Source organism: Pungitius pungitius, chromosome 18, assembly GCF_949316345.1.
Source record: "Pungitius pungitius chromosome 18, fPunPun2.1, whole genome shotgun sequence".
In the NCBI taxonomy this organism is placed as follows: domain Eukaryota; kingdom Metazoa; phylum Chordata; class Actinopteri; order Perciformes; family Gasterosteidae; genus Pungitius; species Pungitius pungitius.
Window position 1 is genome coordinate 1390148 of NC_084917.1, and position 13917 is coordinate 1404064.

Below are 13917 nucleotides of genomic sequence, written 5' to 3' on the forward strand. Positions count from 1 at the left end.
AATATGCTTAAATCTAATTACAGAAGTATTATCAGAAAAGTATGTCAAAAGTACCTTTTGTACTGATATTTTTTTGGGGTGTGTTTGTAATTTAATTTAAGTGCAACTTGTAAAATAAGGAGTCAAACTTGTGGCAGCCTGCAGAGTCTGTTGGGATTTAGGTTGTTGGGAGATTTCAGGGATGATGCTCGGTCAGTGGATTACCTTGTAACAGATCTGTGTGTGGGGGGGGAGGAGGAGGGGGGGGGGTTTAATCCTTGAGACAAACATGCAAACTCCTCCTCCGTCTAATCTTAAACCTTTTTTACTCCTACGTGCATCCGGCTGAAAGTCGTGTTGTTTCCGTGTCTCCTCTCCCCAGGCCTGAATAGTGATGACCCCCACCCTCGGCGTTTTGAGCATGCTGCCCGGGTAGCAGAGAGGCCCCGCCCCCCCCCCCCCCCCCCCCCCAGAGAGGAGCGCCCGCCCGCTTCACACCAGCACACGGAGTCGGGCCGACGCGAGCACCGCCATGCTGATCAAGGAGTACCGCATCCCCATGCCCATGAGCGTGGAGGAGTACCGCATCGCTCAGCTCTACATGATCCAGGTACGTGAGGGGGGGGGGGCGACAGGGTCACATGGTCACAGGGCCGGTGCTGCATATGCCCCCGGATTGGGTCTCCTTTGATGAAGACGTACACGTGAAGAGGAAGGATTTTATTTAGCAAATAAAAGCCGAAAGGTGACAATAAAGAAACCAGTTTTAGTCAAATCTGCTTTTTGGCCTCCTCCTGAGGATCTGCACCTTAAAGTTTCACTTTGAATGAAATGTGAAGAAAACTCAGGAAGAGCAACGGAGGGGGGACCCCCCTCGCTGACATCACACACACACACACACACACTCTCTCTGCTGGCCCCTCCTCCTGCTCAGCGTCACAGGAGAGCCGGTTTCCACGGTAACTGGTGACATCAGCTCCAGCGTGGCACCATTTGTTTGTGATATGGGCGGAACGGGAGAGGCAGTCGGCGTTACCGTGACAACGGTGTGTCCGGATCTAAGTGACCGAGGACACTTAAAGTCATTCGCATCCCGACCCGCATCTGTACAGGGGGTGGACACAATAACAGGAACACCCTCGTGTGGCAGTAGATTGGACCTCTAATGAATCCTTGTTTTGGAGAAAGACCTGAGACATCTTGTCCTCTCGATTCTCTCCATCATCTTGTCCTCCCCGCATCTCTCTGGAGGCCGATGTGTGCAGGGCGAGAACGTTTGATGCTCCAGCTTCCTCCGCCCTGATAAATGATGGAGACCCTTCGCATCCCATTTCCTTCCTCTACCTTTCTGCTCCGTCTCTGATTCCTTCCTCTCAGGAACCCGTTTGTGTGTTTAGTTTCAAATCTTTCGGCGTGATGATCATGTGACATTTAATTATATATATATATTATTTCATGTTGAACTGACCAATTCATTGTTTTTAGAGTCCAGTGTAAAGCAGGGTTCGTTCATTGTTATAGAAACTGCTTTTTTCTGGTAACTGTTATCAAATGATAAAGTTCTTAGGAGTAAATATATGTTTTAAATATGTGTTTTTTTATTTTCTCACGTGTGTGTGAGACATGTTTTCGTTCCCTCTGCATCACGAGGAGCTGTCACATCCGTTGTGCTCATGAAGATTCATGAAGAAAGGAGGAAAGTCATTTGAGGCCCTCGGCCCCTCACATAAATTACATTACCTGCTAGATTACAGCAATTTTCCAGCTGTTTGCCTCCCGCGACCTTCATCACGGATCCCACCTCCCTGAAGTCTGGATGGGGCGGCGGCTCCGTGTTCTGAGCTCTCCTTCTTGACCCCCGTCACCTCGCTGCTGCTCATCATGATCGCGTAGCGCCGTTCCTCCACAGCCGGAGGAACAAAACTGCTTTTCAATCACGGGATCCGACGCCGAGGGGGAAGAGACAAAGATTTAAGGTTCCAGGGTGGTTTTTTTAGGGGTGAAGCCGTGTTGCAGAGCTCTGATGTTCATCACGTGGGGCTCAGAACGTTCATGCAAACGTTTGATGGGAGGAACCAATAAGATGGATACCAAATATATCAGTAGTTTATAACTGTGTCTGCATTACGATGATGGTTTTAAACCCATCCAACACTTTGAAACCCTGAAGAAAAGCAGCACATTTCATCAGATGAAATCAACGCCTCGTTTCTGCAGCAGGCGATCGATTAAAAGCAGGAAGTGCGTCTCCGGTATCAGAGAATCCCACAGGAAGTTCCCTCCCCCCTCCCCCCCTCGCCCCCCCTCCCCCCCTCGCCCCCTCGCCCCCCTGCTCCGTTTCAAAGACATTTGAATCATTTTACACACAAGGCGAGGGAAAGAGATCCTTCTGCTTCTGTTTGTCTCTCCGGCTCACTTTCCTGCTGCATCATCCATGCAGCTCAGCGGGGGGGGGGGGGGGGCGGGCGGGCCCAGGTCCAGGGCCCAGGGGGTTCAGTTGAGAGTTGAAGGAAAAGAGGGAGGATGTCTGTATGTCACACACTTTCCAGACCAAGCTGATTGTCAACATCTCTATATATAATGGCTCTATATGTCAGGGGGCGGGGTTTCGCTTTTATTTGTATTGTTGATTAATCCCCCCCCCCCCTCCCCCCTGCAGAAGAAGAGCCGAGAGGAGAGCTGTGGCGAGGGCAGCGGGGTGGAGATCCTGGAGAACAAGCCCTACGAGGACGGACCGGGGGGGTCGGGTCAGTACACGCACAAGGTCTACCACATCGGCAAACACATCCCCTCCTGGTTCTGTGCCATCCTGCCTCAGGCCGCCCTGCGGGTGGAGGAGGAGTCCTGGAACGCCTACCCCTACACGCGGACCCGGTGAGGACCTCTCACACACACACACACACACAGGGACACACACAGGGACACACACTTCATTACATAAAGGGATTTCAGGCGGCTGGCCTCATTTAAAGTAGAGGGGCTGAACTGTGTGCTAAACGTCGCTAATGGCTTTCCCTTTTATGACTCCTAGTATCGTAAATTGATAAAATAACACTCACTTGATGTTGCTGATGGAGCCTTTTCTTTATTTGGGACCGTTTCAGCTGAATAATCATCGTTTTATATCTTGCAGCTGACTTGATTTGTGGATTAATCGACAGCTTGATATGTATCCCATTATTATTATTTCATTATTTCCCCCATAAAAGTGAAGGAGGATTCGCTTCATTAACGTTAAAATCCACATCTGCCCCCTGAAGATCCTCCGTGTCGTCTACTGACAGCAATACAAGTGACGCAGCAGATTGATTGTGATGATGTGCGTTTGTCTCGTGTCCCCCAGGTACACCTGTCCCTTTGTGGAGAAGTTCTCCATCGACATCGAGACGTACTACAAACCAGACACCGGGAACCAAGTGGACGTCTTCAACTTGTCTTCTGCCGAGAAGAGGCAGAGGACCGTGGGTAAGATATATATATATATATATATATATATATATATATATTATATATATATATATATATATACTAAAGCTGGAGACACCTGGGCGTCGGCTGTGCAGTGTGGTGTGATTAATGGCAGCTTGCCCCCCCCCCCTCCCTGCAGACCCCATAGACATCGTGAAGGACTACATCACTCCTCACGAGTACCTGGTGGAGGAGGACCCCAAGCTCTACCAGTCGGTGAAAACCCGGCGCGGCCCGCTGACGGACGACTGGATCGAGGAGATCAACCAGGAGGGCGGAGCGTGTCCCGTCATGTGCGCCTACAAGCTGTGCAAAGTGGAGTTCAGATACTGGGGCATGCAGTCCAAGATCGAGCGCTTCATCCACGACGTGGGTACGTACGCACCTCCACGACCGCGGCCTCAATGTGAGGATTGGTTTTTATGCAGAGGAGATATTCTCAAAGTGGACCATTTGTCCCCCCCCCCCCCCCCCCCCCTGCAGGCCTGCGTAAAGTGATGGTCCGGGCCCACCGGCAGGCGTGGTGCTGGCAGGACGAGTGGTACGGCCTGACCATCGAGGACATCCGGCAGCTGGAGCTGGAGACCCAGCTGGCTTTGGCCAAGAAGATGGCCCAGTACAGCGAGGCCGGCGCCGACAACGGCGGCTCCTCCTCTGCCTGCCAGGACCAGGGCCCGGGGGCCGAGGCCCAGGCGGGGGCGGGGGCGGAGGCCGACGGGGGAAAGCTGGGGGACTCCCTGGAGACGCGGGGCGAGCTCACCAAGCAGTGGTCCACGTCCTCCAGGTCCTCCAACAGGTCGTCCAAGAGGGGCGGTGAGCACCACTTCCTGCGGCCCGCCTCGCCTCCTGCTGACGTGCAGAGAAATGACCTCGTGCTCTCCGCTCCACAGGGAGTCCTTCTCACCAGAGCATCTCGGAGTGGAGGATGCAGAGCATCGCCCGAGACTCCGAGGACAGCACGGACGACGAGTTCTTCGACGCTCACGGTAAAGTTTCGCCGTTCGCGTCCTACGAGACGATCGTTTTCTCTGCAGCGCCTCGAGGTTTCTTTCCTCAACGCAACGTCTAATAAATCAATAGCGGGCGCCCTTTTTACAGGGGCGATTTAGGTCTTTTGTTTGATAAGGAGGGACAGATATGTTGTGTTTCTCGCAGAGGACTTCTCTGACAACGAGGAGATGTTCGCCAAGGAGATCACCAAGTGGAGCTCCAACGACCTGATGGACAAGATCGAGACGATGGAGGCGGACGAAGCACAAGGTCCGTCTTTCTGTCCCGGTCCGCTCCAGTGACTCGTCTTCTCCGTCTCTAAATGACTGTGTTTCCACAGAGATGTTGTACCAGGAGTCGGGCGGAGAGTACTCCATGATGAGTAACGAGGAGAGGCAGATGGAGGTACTCCTTTCATTCATCTCGCGCTTGTTGACGCTCCTCAATGAGCTTTTCAGTCGTCCTCCCACCAGAGGTAGGAGATCAAGTCCCAGATCCACCACTTGAACCATCAGCTTCTCAGGTCACGCTCCTCTTCCTCTTCCTCGCCTCGTCTTGGCCGGAGGAAATTATCGACACAAAAAACCCTCTGTAAAATGCTGAAATGTCAATTTTGCATTGAGTTCGCATTAAATGAGATGTAATTAGTGAGCTGCTAAATCACAGCTCGGACTGCTTCTTCTTCTTCTCCTTCCTTTTTGTGATGAAGTGCAATTTGAGAGCAGGAAAAAGGACTCAATGAGGGAATTGTTGCTTTATTTGAATTTATAATAACACCAAAGAGCTAAAAACGTCTTCAAATGTCTCATCCGTCTCCTGTCCTCTCACCTGCAGGACTGTTCGTCCCAGCAGTGTCTCCAGTCGGCCCAAACTCACGTCCTGGTTCTGGTGCTGCACGGGGGCAACATCCTGGACACCGGCTCTGGTACCGAGACCCGATCCGAGTTGTGTGGGTTTGAGGGCGGAGGCGCTTTCAGCCCCCTCCTGACTTGGCTTGTTCTCGGCAGGTGAACAGAACAGCAAGCAGGGCGACCTGAACACGCTGAGCGGCGCCTTCGACACGGTGATGGGGGTCCACTACCCGGCGGCGCTGGGCCGCATCGCCGTCCGCATGGTGCCGTGCCCGGCCGTGTGCGTCGACGCCTTCTCACTCGTCTCCAAGTGAGCCGCTTTCGCTTCACCCCCCCCAGCAAGCGTGTTGTAAATGAGCCGCCGTGCACAGGTGTCAACTCCTCCTCCTCCTCCTCCTCCTCCTCCTCCTCCCCCTCCCCCCTGCAGCCTCAGCCCTTACAGCTACGACGAGGGCTGCCTGTCCAGCAGTCAGGACCACATCCCGCTGGCCGCGCTGCCTCTGCTGGCCACGTCGGCGCCGCAGTACCAGGACGCCGTGGCGGCCGTCATCCTGCGAGCCAACCAGGTGTACGGCGACTTCGTCCGGTCTCTGGAGGGGGCGTCGTTCAACGGCCAGGTGAGTGTGGGGCCCCGCCGCCCTCGCCCACGGACGCGCGGCGTGGGTTGACGGCGGGTTCCTGCTCCTCCCAGGTGTGCGTCATCGGGGACTGCGTGGGGGGGATCCTGGGGTTCGACGCCCTGTGCAGCAGCTCGGTGACGGTGTCGGAGAGCCAGAACAGCAGCAGGCGGGGCAGCGCCATCAGCGTGCAGGTAACCGTGTCCGACGCACCATCTCCAGCCGATAGCAGTTGGGGAACATTGTCCGCCTCCGTCTCCCAGGACGCGGACCTCCTCTCGCCGGGCATCGTCATCAACTGCGTCTCGCCGTCCCCGCCGACCCTGGAGGGAAGCCGCCATCTCAGCCGCAGCAACATCGACATCCCCCGCTGCTCGGGCCCCGACGACCCCAAGAGGCCGCTTCCACGCAAGCGCAGCGACTCCTCCACCTACGAGCTGGACACCATCAAGCACCACCAGGCCTTCCTGTCCAGGTGAGTCGAACTCGGCTAGCATTAGCATTAGCGTTAGCATCGCGCGCAGCTCACCCAGAAGCTGCATCCTTATATCCGGCCTTTTTTTTTGAGGAAGATTAGGAACCGTTTGAATGAATGAATTTGTGTTTTTACTTTTTTTAAGTTTTAGATTTAGTCCATAAATTGTGTTTAAATTACTCTGATATCTGACATTTGTGACTGAGAGGTACTTGAGTCACCGTCTGATGGCGTTGGTTTCAGCCTCCACTCCAGCGCGCTCCTCGGGGAGCCCGGCTCGCGGCGCTCCAGCGGCAGCACGATGCTGGAAGGAGGCTCTCTGGGGAAGTTCGACTTCGAGGTGACCGACTTCTTCATGTTCGGCTCTCCTCTGGGGCTGGTGCTGGCGCTGAGGAAGACCGTGGTGCCCACGCTGGATGGTGAGGAAGGCGCCGTTTGGGGCGGCTCTGAGCTGGTCGGCAGGTGTCACGTCTCTCAACCCCCCCCCCCCCCCTCTGTGCTCTGCAGTGTCCGCTCTGCGTCCGGCCTGCCAGCAGGTCTACAACCTGTTCCACCCCGCCGACCCGTCGGCCTCGCGCCTCGAGCCCCTCCTCGACAAGCGCTTCCACCTGCTGCCCCCCTTCAGCGTGCCGCGCTACCAGCGCTTCCCTCTGGGCGACGGACACTCGGCCCTGCTGGGTGAGTCGAGAGAGCGTTTCGCCGCCGCCTCGCCTCGCTGCGCCTAGATGAGCCCTCACACCCCCCCCCCTCCACCCCTTTCCCCCAGTGGAGACCGTGCAGAGTAACCCCCACCTGCTGATGGAGTCCGTCGGTTCGATTTCCCAACGCTACCAGGACAGCAGCGTCACCGAGACGTCCATCCCCGTGCCCGTCCTCAACTGGCAGCTCCTCAGCGACGGTGTGTATCCGGGGGGGGGGGGGGGAGTGGCTACGTCGCTCCGGGTTAGCTTAAGCTAAGCTAAGATGACCACTTTAGTGCCGCTGGGTTCAATCTTCTCATCTAACTCGCACCGAGCAAACATACACGAGTGCATTTCCAAAATATCGATCCGTTCATGCCGAGATCTAGTAACAAATAAAAATAGGAGATAAATCAGGGAGACGTTTCTGATGCACTTTGAGGTTTCCCTGTTGAAGGATTGTCTTCCTGAAGCCGTTGCTGCCTCTCAGGTTCCCATAAAAGCAGCTTCAGGTCGACGGGGCTCAGCAGCACTCGGTGTCTTGATGGTGAAGCTGGTGATTTATAGGCCGACTCTTCTGCATCTTTTATCACGTCTTTAAGTGCTTCACAACTTTGTTATTTCTTCACTCCTCCCCCCCCCCCCTCCCCAACGCAGCTGACTCTCTTCCCTCGCACGTTTTCGTGGATGGCCAGGTCCCGTCCCCCACCTCCCCGGGTGTCCCCCACCTCCGCTGCACCCGGCGGGCCAGCGAGGCCAGCATCGCCAGCCAGGTGTCCGGCATGGCCGACTCCTACACCGCCTCCAACATCGCCACCAGTGAGTCCCCCGCCGACCACGTCTGTTTGCGGCTTCCCGCGCGCCGTCACTTTGCACGCTGACGTTCTTGTCCCCCCTGCCCCCCACGACACGTTCCCCCCGCCCCCCCCCACCCCCTCAGCACGCGAGCCCGAAGCCGGCCCCTCTAAGAGGCCCGGCCTTCTGGCCCAGCTGGCCCTCCCCAACAGTAGGTTGGCCTCTCGCAGCCCGTCGCTGCGCTCCAGAAAGTCAGTCCGCCGGGTGTTCCCCAGGTCGGAGCCCGTGACCTCTGACCTCTCGGACGTCACGTCGGACGTCGCCGACCTCAGCTCGGCCCCCCCGTCGCCCGGGCTGCTGAAGAAGATGGAGAAAGGTACCCCGGGGGCTGCAGTAGGAGGACGGGGGGGACACTCCATCCTCGCTCCCTGTGACCTTTCCTTCCTCCTCTGGGCTAGTCTCCTCAGTAGTCCTCGTCTCCTCTAACGAAAAACCAGACCCCCCCCAATCCAGTGCTCCTAGCAGCTCCCCGCCTCCTGGTGCAACCCTCTGAATCCTCCAACCTTCAGGCCAGCAGCTGTTCCTCAGCTCTGTTTCTGCTCTTGTGTCCCCTGCAGTTGCGTCTCGGTGGTGGGGCAGTAAGCGGATGGACTACGCCTTGTACTGCCCCGATGCCCTGACGGCGTTCCCCACCGTGGCCCTGCCGCACCTCTTCCACGCCTCCTACTGGGAGTCCACGGACGTGGTCTCCTTCTTGCTGCGACAGGTTCTTGTTGTTATTTCATCTTTCAGGTTGTTACTGTGTTGGTTTTTTCAGTGGGGGCCACTTTAATTAAATGAAAGTTTAATTTATGTTCTCCAGATGAAGAATCTTGAGGCCGAGGCTTTGGTTTTTAACTCTTCGCTTGGCTATTAACTATATTTCATTTATTATTTAATTATTCAATTAATTACAGATTCCTTCTATTTTTCATGTCCATTTTTATCTGGTCCAAATATTTTTTCAGTTACTTTGAGCCTCGGGCTAAACAATTTTAATGATGAACATCATACTAGCATGTTAGCATACTGACATTAGCAGTATTATCTGCTTTGTAATAGAACTTTTCTATTCTACAATTTTTTGGTGGAATCATTTCTTTGTTCTCCCTCCTTTTCTTCATACTAAATATTCAGCTTCAGCTCTTGAGTTTCATAAAAAGTACGAATCCACCAGATGATACAGATTGAGACAGGAAGCAGAGAGACATGTGTGATGAATGGAGCAGAATCATTTTAGACCAGAGTGCAAACACCAGGATGGATGAACATGAATGTGAAGTGAAATGAACGATCGTCCCCAGGTGATGAGACATGAGAACTCCAGCATTCTGGAGCTGGACGGTAAAGAAGTGTCTGAATTCACTCCGTCCAAACCTCGAGAGAAGTGGCTGCGCAAGAGGACTCACGTCAAAATCAGGGTACGGTCTCTGTCTCCAAGTCCATGTCCTGCAGAAACAGCCGAACCCAGAAGTGACCGCCTGTTGTTTCCTGCAGAACGTCACGGCGAACCACCGGGTGAACGACGCCGTGTTCACCGAGGACGGAGCCCAGATGGTGACTGGGCGCTTCATGTACGGCCCGCTGGACATGGTCACCCTGACCGGAGAGAAGGTCCGGAGCCACAACCCCCCCCCGTGCCCCCCCCACGGCGCAACAAGACGAGTTATGTGTGCGAGTGTCTGGTTGAGGTCCAACAGCCTCTTTCTGCGTTACCCCCCCCTGCAGGTGGACGTGCACATCATGACGCAGCCCCCCTCCGGGGAGTGGGTGTTCTTCAGCACGGAGCTCACCAACAGCAGCGGCCGCGTCTCCCACCTGATCCCCGAGGGCAGGAGGCTGGGCGTCGGGGTCTACCCCGTCAAGATGGTGGTCAGGTGTGCGCCGCCACTTTTCCTCTCGGAGCATCTTTTAGATCTGCTTCGGTCTAACCCCCCATCCCCCCCCACCTCCCCCCTCAGGGGCGACCACACGGTGGCGGACAGCTACCTCTCCGTCGTGCCCCGGGGGACCGAGTTCGTCGTGTTCAGCATCGACGGCTCGTTCGCCGCCAGCGTTTCCATCATGGGGAGCGACCCGAAGGTCCGGGCCGGCGCCGTGGACGTGGTGAGGTACGGTACCGCGCGGCGTGTGTGGACGCGCAGCGTCTCCCCTCCCCCCCCCCCCCTCTATCAGGCCTGAACGCCCCTCTGCGTGGTCCCTGCAGGTACTGGCAGGACTTGGGCTACGTGATCGTCTACGTGACGGGTCGGCCCGACATGCAGAAGCAGCGCGTGGTGGCCTGGCTCTCGCAGCACAACTTCCCCCACGGCATCGTGTCCTTCTGCGACGGGCTGGTCCACGACCCCCTGCGCCACAAGGCCAACTTCCTCAAGAGCCTCGTCGGCGAGGTGAGGCTTTTTGTTTTTCTTCTTCCCGACAACGTGGCAGAAGTCTCCAAACGTACGAACCCCCCCCCCCTCTCTGTTCAGGCCCACATGAGGATCTTCGCAGCCTACGGCTCCACCAAGGACATCTCTGTGTACTCGTCCCTCGGCCTGCCCCCCTCCCACATCTACATCGTGGGGAGGCCCACCAAGAGGCTGCAGCAGCAGTGTCAGGTAGGCAGAAGGTCCACGTTTCATGCGTCTCAGTCCAAGAGTCGGAGCAGAACTCAGACAGCCGCCCCGATTAGTCCAGTGGTTCTCAACATGGGGGTCGGCCCCCTCCAAAGGGCCCGTAGATAACTTTGAGCGGTCGAGAGATGATTAATGTGAGAGACACACATTTGTATTTATATTTTAATAATAATACTTTTAATGTTGAGCCCATTTCAAACGAATGAATCAGAACAAGAAATTGTACTTTTCATAAAGTAAAATGCAGAGAAGAGGCGCATTGTTCTATTTACGAATGTACACAGATGACTAAGAATGTGTGAACAATTCACATTTTAAATGACAAACATTTTAAATGCTTTATTTGGCTTTTTTTAAATGAATTGTTTATACAAACAGCTCAAGGTTGGTTTAGACGTGAAGTGTCCCGACATGTGTTTGTTCTGTTGGATCTTAAAAACGTCCCGTAAGTGATGGTGTGTGTGGTGACGGGACCAGTGAACCCAGTCTGCTTGACCCCCCCCCTCCCCAGTTCATCCCGGACGGCTACGCCTCCCACTTGTCCCAGCTGGAGTACAACCAGAGGTCCCGGCCCGCCAAGTCCACCAGCACCCGCATGGTCCTCCGCAAGGGCAGCTTCGGCCTCGGCGCCGCGGGGGGGGAGTTCCTCCGCAAGCGCAACCACATCTTCCGCACCATCTCCTCCCAGCAGGCGGGGGGCGGCGTGCCGGCCTCCCCCGGCCAGCCGGGCCGGGCCGAGCGGACCCAGAGCCAGTGCGAGGTGGAGCGGGACCGGGGGGTCGGGGCGGCGACCCAGAGGAGCATGAGCATAGCGGCGGGCTGCTGGGGGCGCACCGGCAGCACCAAGGAGGGCAGCGGGGGGGTCGCTCGGCCCTAAATGAAGCTCCGGGGGGGTTTGAAGCCGCCGTGATCTCTGGACTGGACACACAGAGACCGGGGGAGGGGGGACAGGAATGGAGGGTTTGTACTTTAGAACCGGGGGGAGGTTGGGGTTATAGCATGACCCCTCTTGATGTGGGGGGGGGGGGGTCGGTCAGGCCAAGTGGGCAAAAGATAACTCTGTAGCATGACTCTTTTACAGTACTACTTTTATAGGATACATCATGAACTAAAGTTAAGGATTAAATGATATAATGTAAGCCTTAAACTAGTCTCGTGTAACGGGACCCCCCCCCCCCCCCCCTGACCCCCACTTCCAAGCATCCATGAGCTCAGGACAACCTGCAGAGCCAGAGGTTCAGTCCCCCCCGAGACAACGAGCTTCTCACGCGACGACTTGGAGCCAAATGCAGACGAGGTTCCTCCAAATGAGACCAGACCTGTTTTCTCACTTTTCTTCTCTGGTGGTTTGTATTTGGAACCCAAAAATACGTTTAGGAAGCAGCGCTCAAACTCAACCACCAGGAGGTTCAAGGTTTCAGCCAACAACAGCCCCACCTGTCAATTACAAAAGCTAAACTTAGAAAATATCAATGAATACAGGCTAGCATGCTAATGCTATTTAAATGTCAATGCGACTGTAATTGAGAAAATGTGTCTTTTCAGTAGTTTTGGTCCTGATTCTCGTCTGAGTCACAACTTTGTTCCTCACTGATATGCTACATTAGTGCATATTTAGTACTTTCCCTTTCAGCGTGGCCTCTGGGCCATTCAAGGCCTTAACATCCACACACACACACACACACACCTGTTCCACAGACGATGTGGATGCAGCAGACAAACAGGGCATGCAGCATTAAAGCAACAACTGAGACTCTGTACAGTCCACAGCAACGATCCCTTTATATACTCATCCGCTTGCAATACCTCCGATCCACCCGTTGGGGGCGTTCTGCTCCCCACCCGTGCTGCTGGGACACACTTATGCTCGTCTGGACGGACAAAGGTGGTGTTTGTGCCGAGTAGCCTGAAGCGCTGGACGGAGGTGCTGTGTTTCCACTCGCAGTGACCTGGACTTGGGAAGAAAACTCCCCGGCGCCCCCGTGTGAGCGGACGCCACGTTGCGTCTTCTGTCTCCTGGACTGTATGGTTTTATACAAAGAGGACGTAGAAGAAGAAGAAGAATCCCAACATCTCCGACCCAACAACACATCTTTGTAGGAGAGGTTCACTCTTCTTCAAAGTCTGTCTCAAAACTCAAGCCAAAGTCCAGAGTCCGATTGAAGAGTGAAACAACTGTTTACTGAAACTTTATATCGATAGACTTTGAAATCCGACCCAAACTACATTTTGGACAAACTCCAGTCGGGTTTCGCGGTGTATCGGCGTATCGAGTCGGCTCTGGTGAGCGTAGTGAAAGCTTTGCTGCTGTCTTTAGACTCCAGAAGTCCCAATATTTTAAATTTATGATCATCTTGGACTTCAGGAAAGGCCTTCTGTCTCCTGTGGTGTCCCCCAAGGCTCCATCCCGGGTCCTCTTTAGTTTTCACTACGTGTTTCCACTGTAACGATAGAAAGTTAGAACCCTTTCCTCCCGGGATGTTTGAGGTGGAACCACAAAGAAATGATTTCCCCTCTGGAAGATGTTTACGCACATCGGCTTCAGGTCGACTCCTTCGTCACTTTCCCTGGAAGCACAAGAAGAAGAGACCCTTGAAATATTCACACGGTGGTGTTATTCCAAATAGACTATTTATACGTGGTACTTAACACGTGGAGATAAAGTAAATTCAATCAGTGTGAACAGGAGAAAAAAGCCGTATTAAATAATCTTCCGTGCGTCTGACTGTTGTTTTGCTACGGACTTGAAGGTGTGAACGTCTCCTCGGGTCGCTGTGCGCTCGCCTTCCACCGCACAACGAGGAGCGCGTGTGATCGGCGGCGTCTTCAGCCCGCCACCAAAAGCCAAACCCATCCTCTGAATACTGTAGTTAATCAACTGTGTAACCTCATCCTTTTATTGCACTAGTCGACGGTGGACATATACAGTAGCTGCCATCCCGTGCTGCCACATCTGGACACCTCTGTAGTGCATGACACCTTTTATTGATTTCAGGGTAATAATAATGATTTAGGTAAATGTGCCAATAGAGCGTTTAGACACCTCCATCTTCCTCTTACTCATCGTGGAGGATCACGACGTGAACGGGAGGGAAGGTGTGAGCGAGTTCTGCTGTCGGCTCCAGCTGGAATGTTTTTAGGTTTAAAGGTGTTCCGACTTCCTACCAGTGAGGTGTACAGACCATCATCATCATCATCATCATCGCCGCTTTGACACTGAAGACGACTAAAGAAAATGATGTTTCTCTGGCAAATCCTGCAGCTTTGAGGAGGAATCTAAACATCTGTAAAACGTCTGGGTGTAAATCCTCCCAGTTTGAAAACCCCTGATTTAGACTCAACCATTTATTTAATATAAGAAGGATGTAACTCACTTCCTCGCCTGGATGTCGGCGACTCAACTCC

At 54.4% G+C, this 13917-nt stretch overlaps 1 protein-coding gene across 2 annotated transcripts; it reads left to right on the forward strand.

Moving 5' to 3' along the window:
• Positions 1-457: 457 nt before the first annotated feature.
• On the forward strand, positions 458-11498 carry LOC119226356 (membrane-associated phosphatidylinositol transfer protein 2). Of its 2 annotated transcripts, XM_037484264.2 has the most exons (26): positions 458-589; positions 2639-2853; positions 3323-3444; positions 3587-3820; positions 3931-4260; positions 4338-4433; positions 4603-4707; positions 4778-4842; positions 5272-5362; positions 5445-5598; positions 5716-5905; positions 5980-6099; positions 6169-6380; positions 6624-6799; positions 6888-7058; positions 7147-7278; positions 7718-7879; positions 8001-8231; positions 8473-8621; positions 9199-9315; positions 9392-9508; positions 9623-9771; positions 9856-10005; positions 10101-10284; positions 10366-10494; positions 11024-11498. In XM_037484264.2, the coding sequence occupies exons 1-26, from the start codon at positions 512-514 to the stop codon at positions 11387-11389; spliced, it is 4245 nt and encodes a 1414-aa protein (XP_037340161.2). In that variant the 5' UTR covers positions 458-511; the 3' UTR covers positions 11390-11498. The 2 variants fall into 2 exon arrangements, with proteins under 2 accessions (XP_037340161.2, XP_062414904.1); XM_062558920.1 differs by lacking the exon at positions 8001-8231.
• The last annotated feature ends 2419 nt before the right edge of the window (positions 11499-13917 follow it).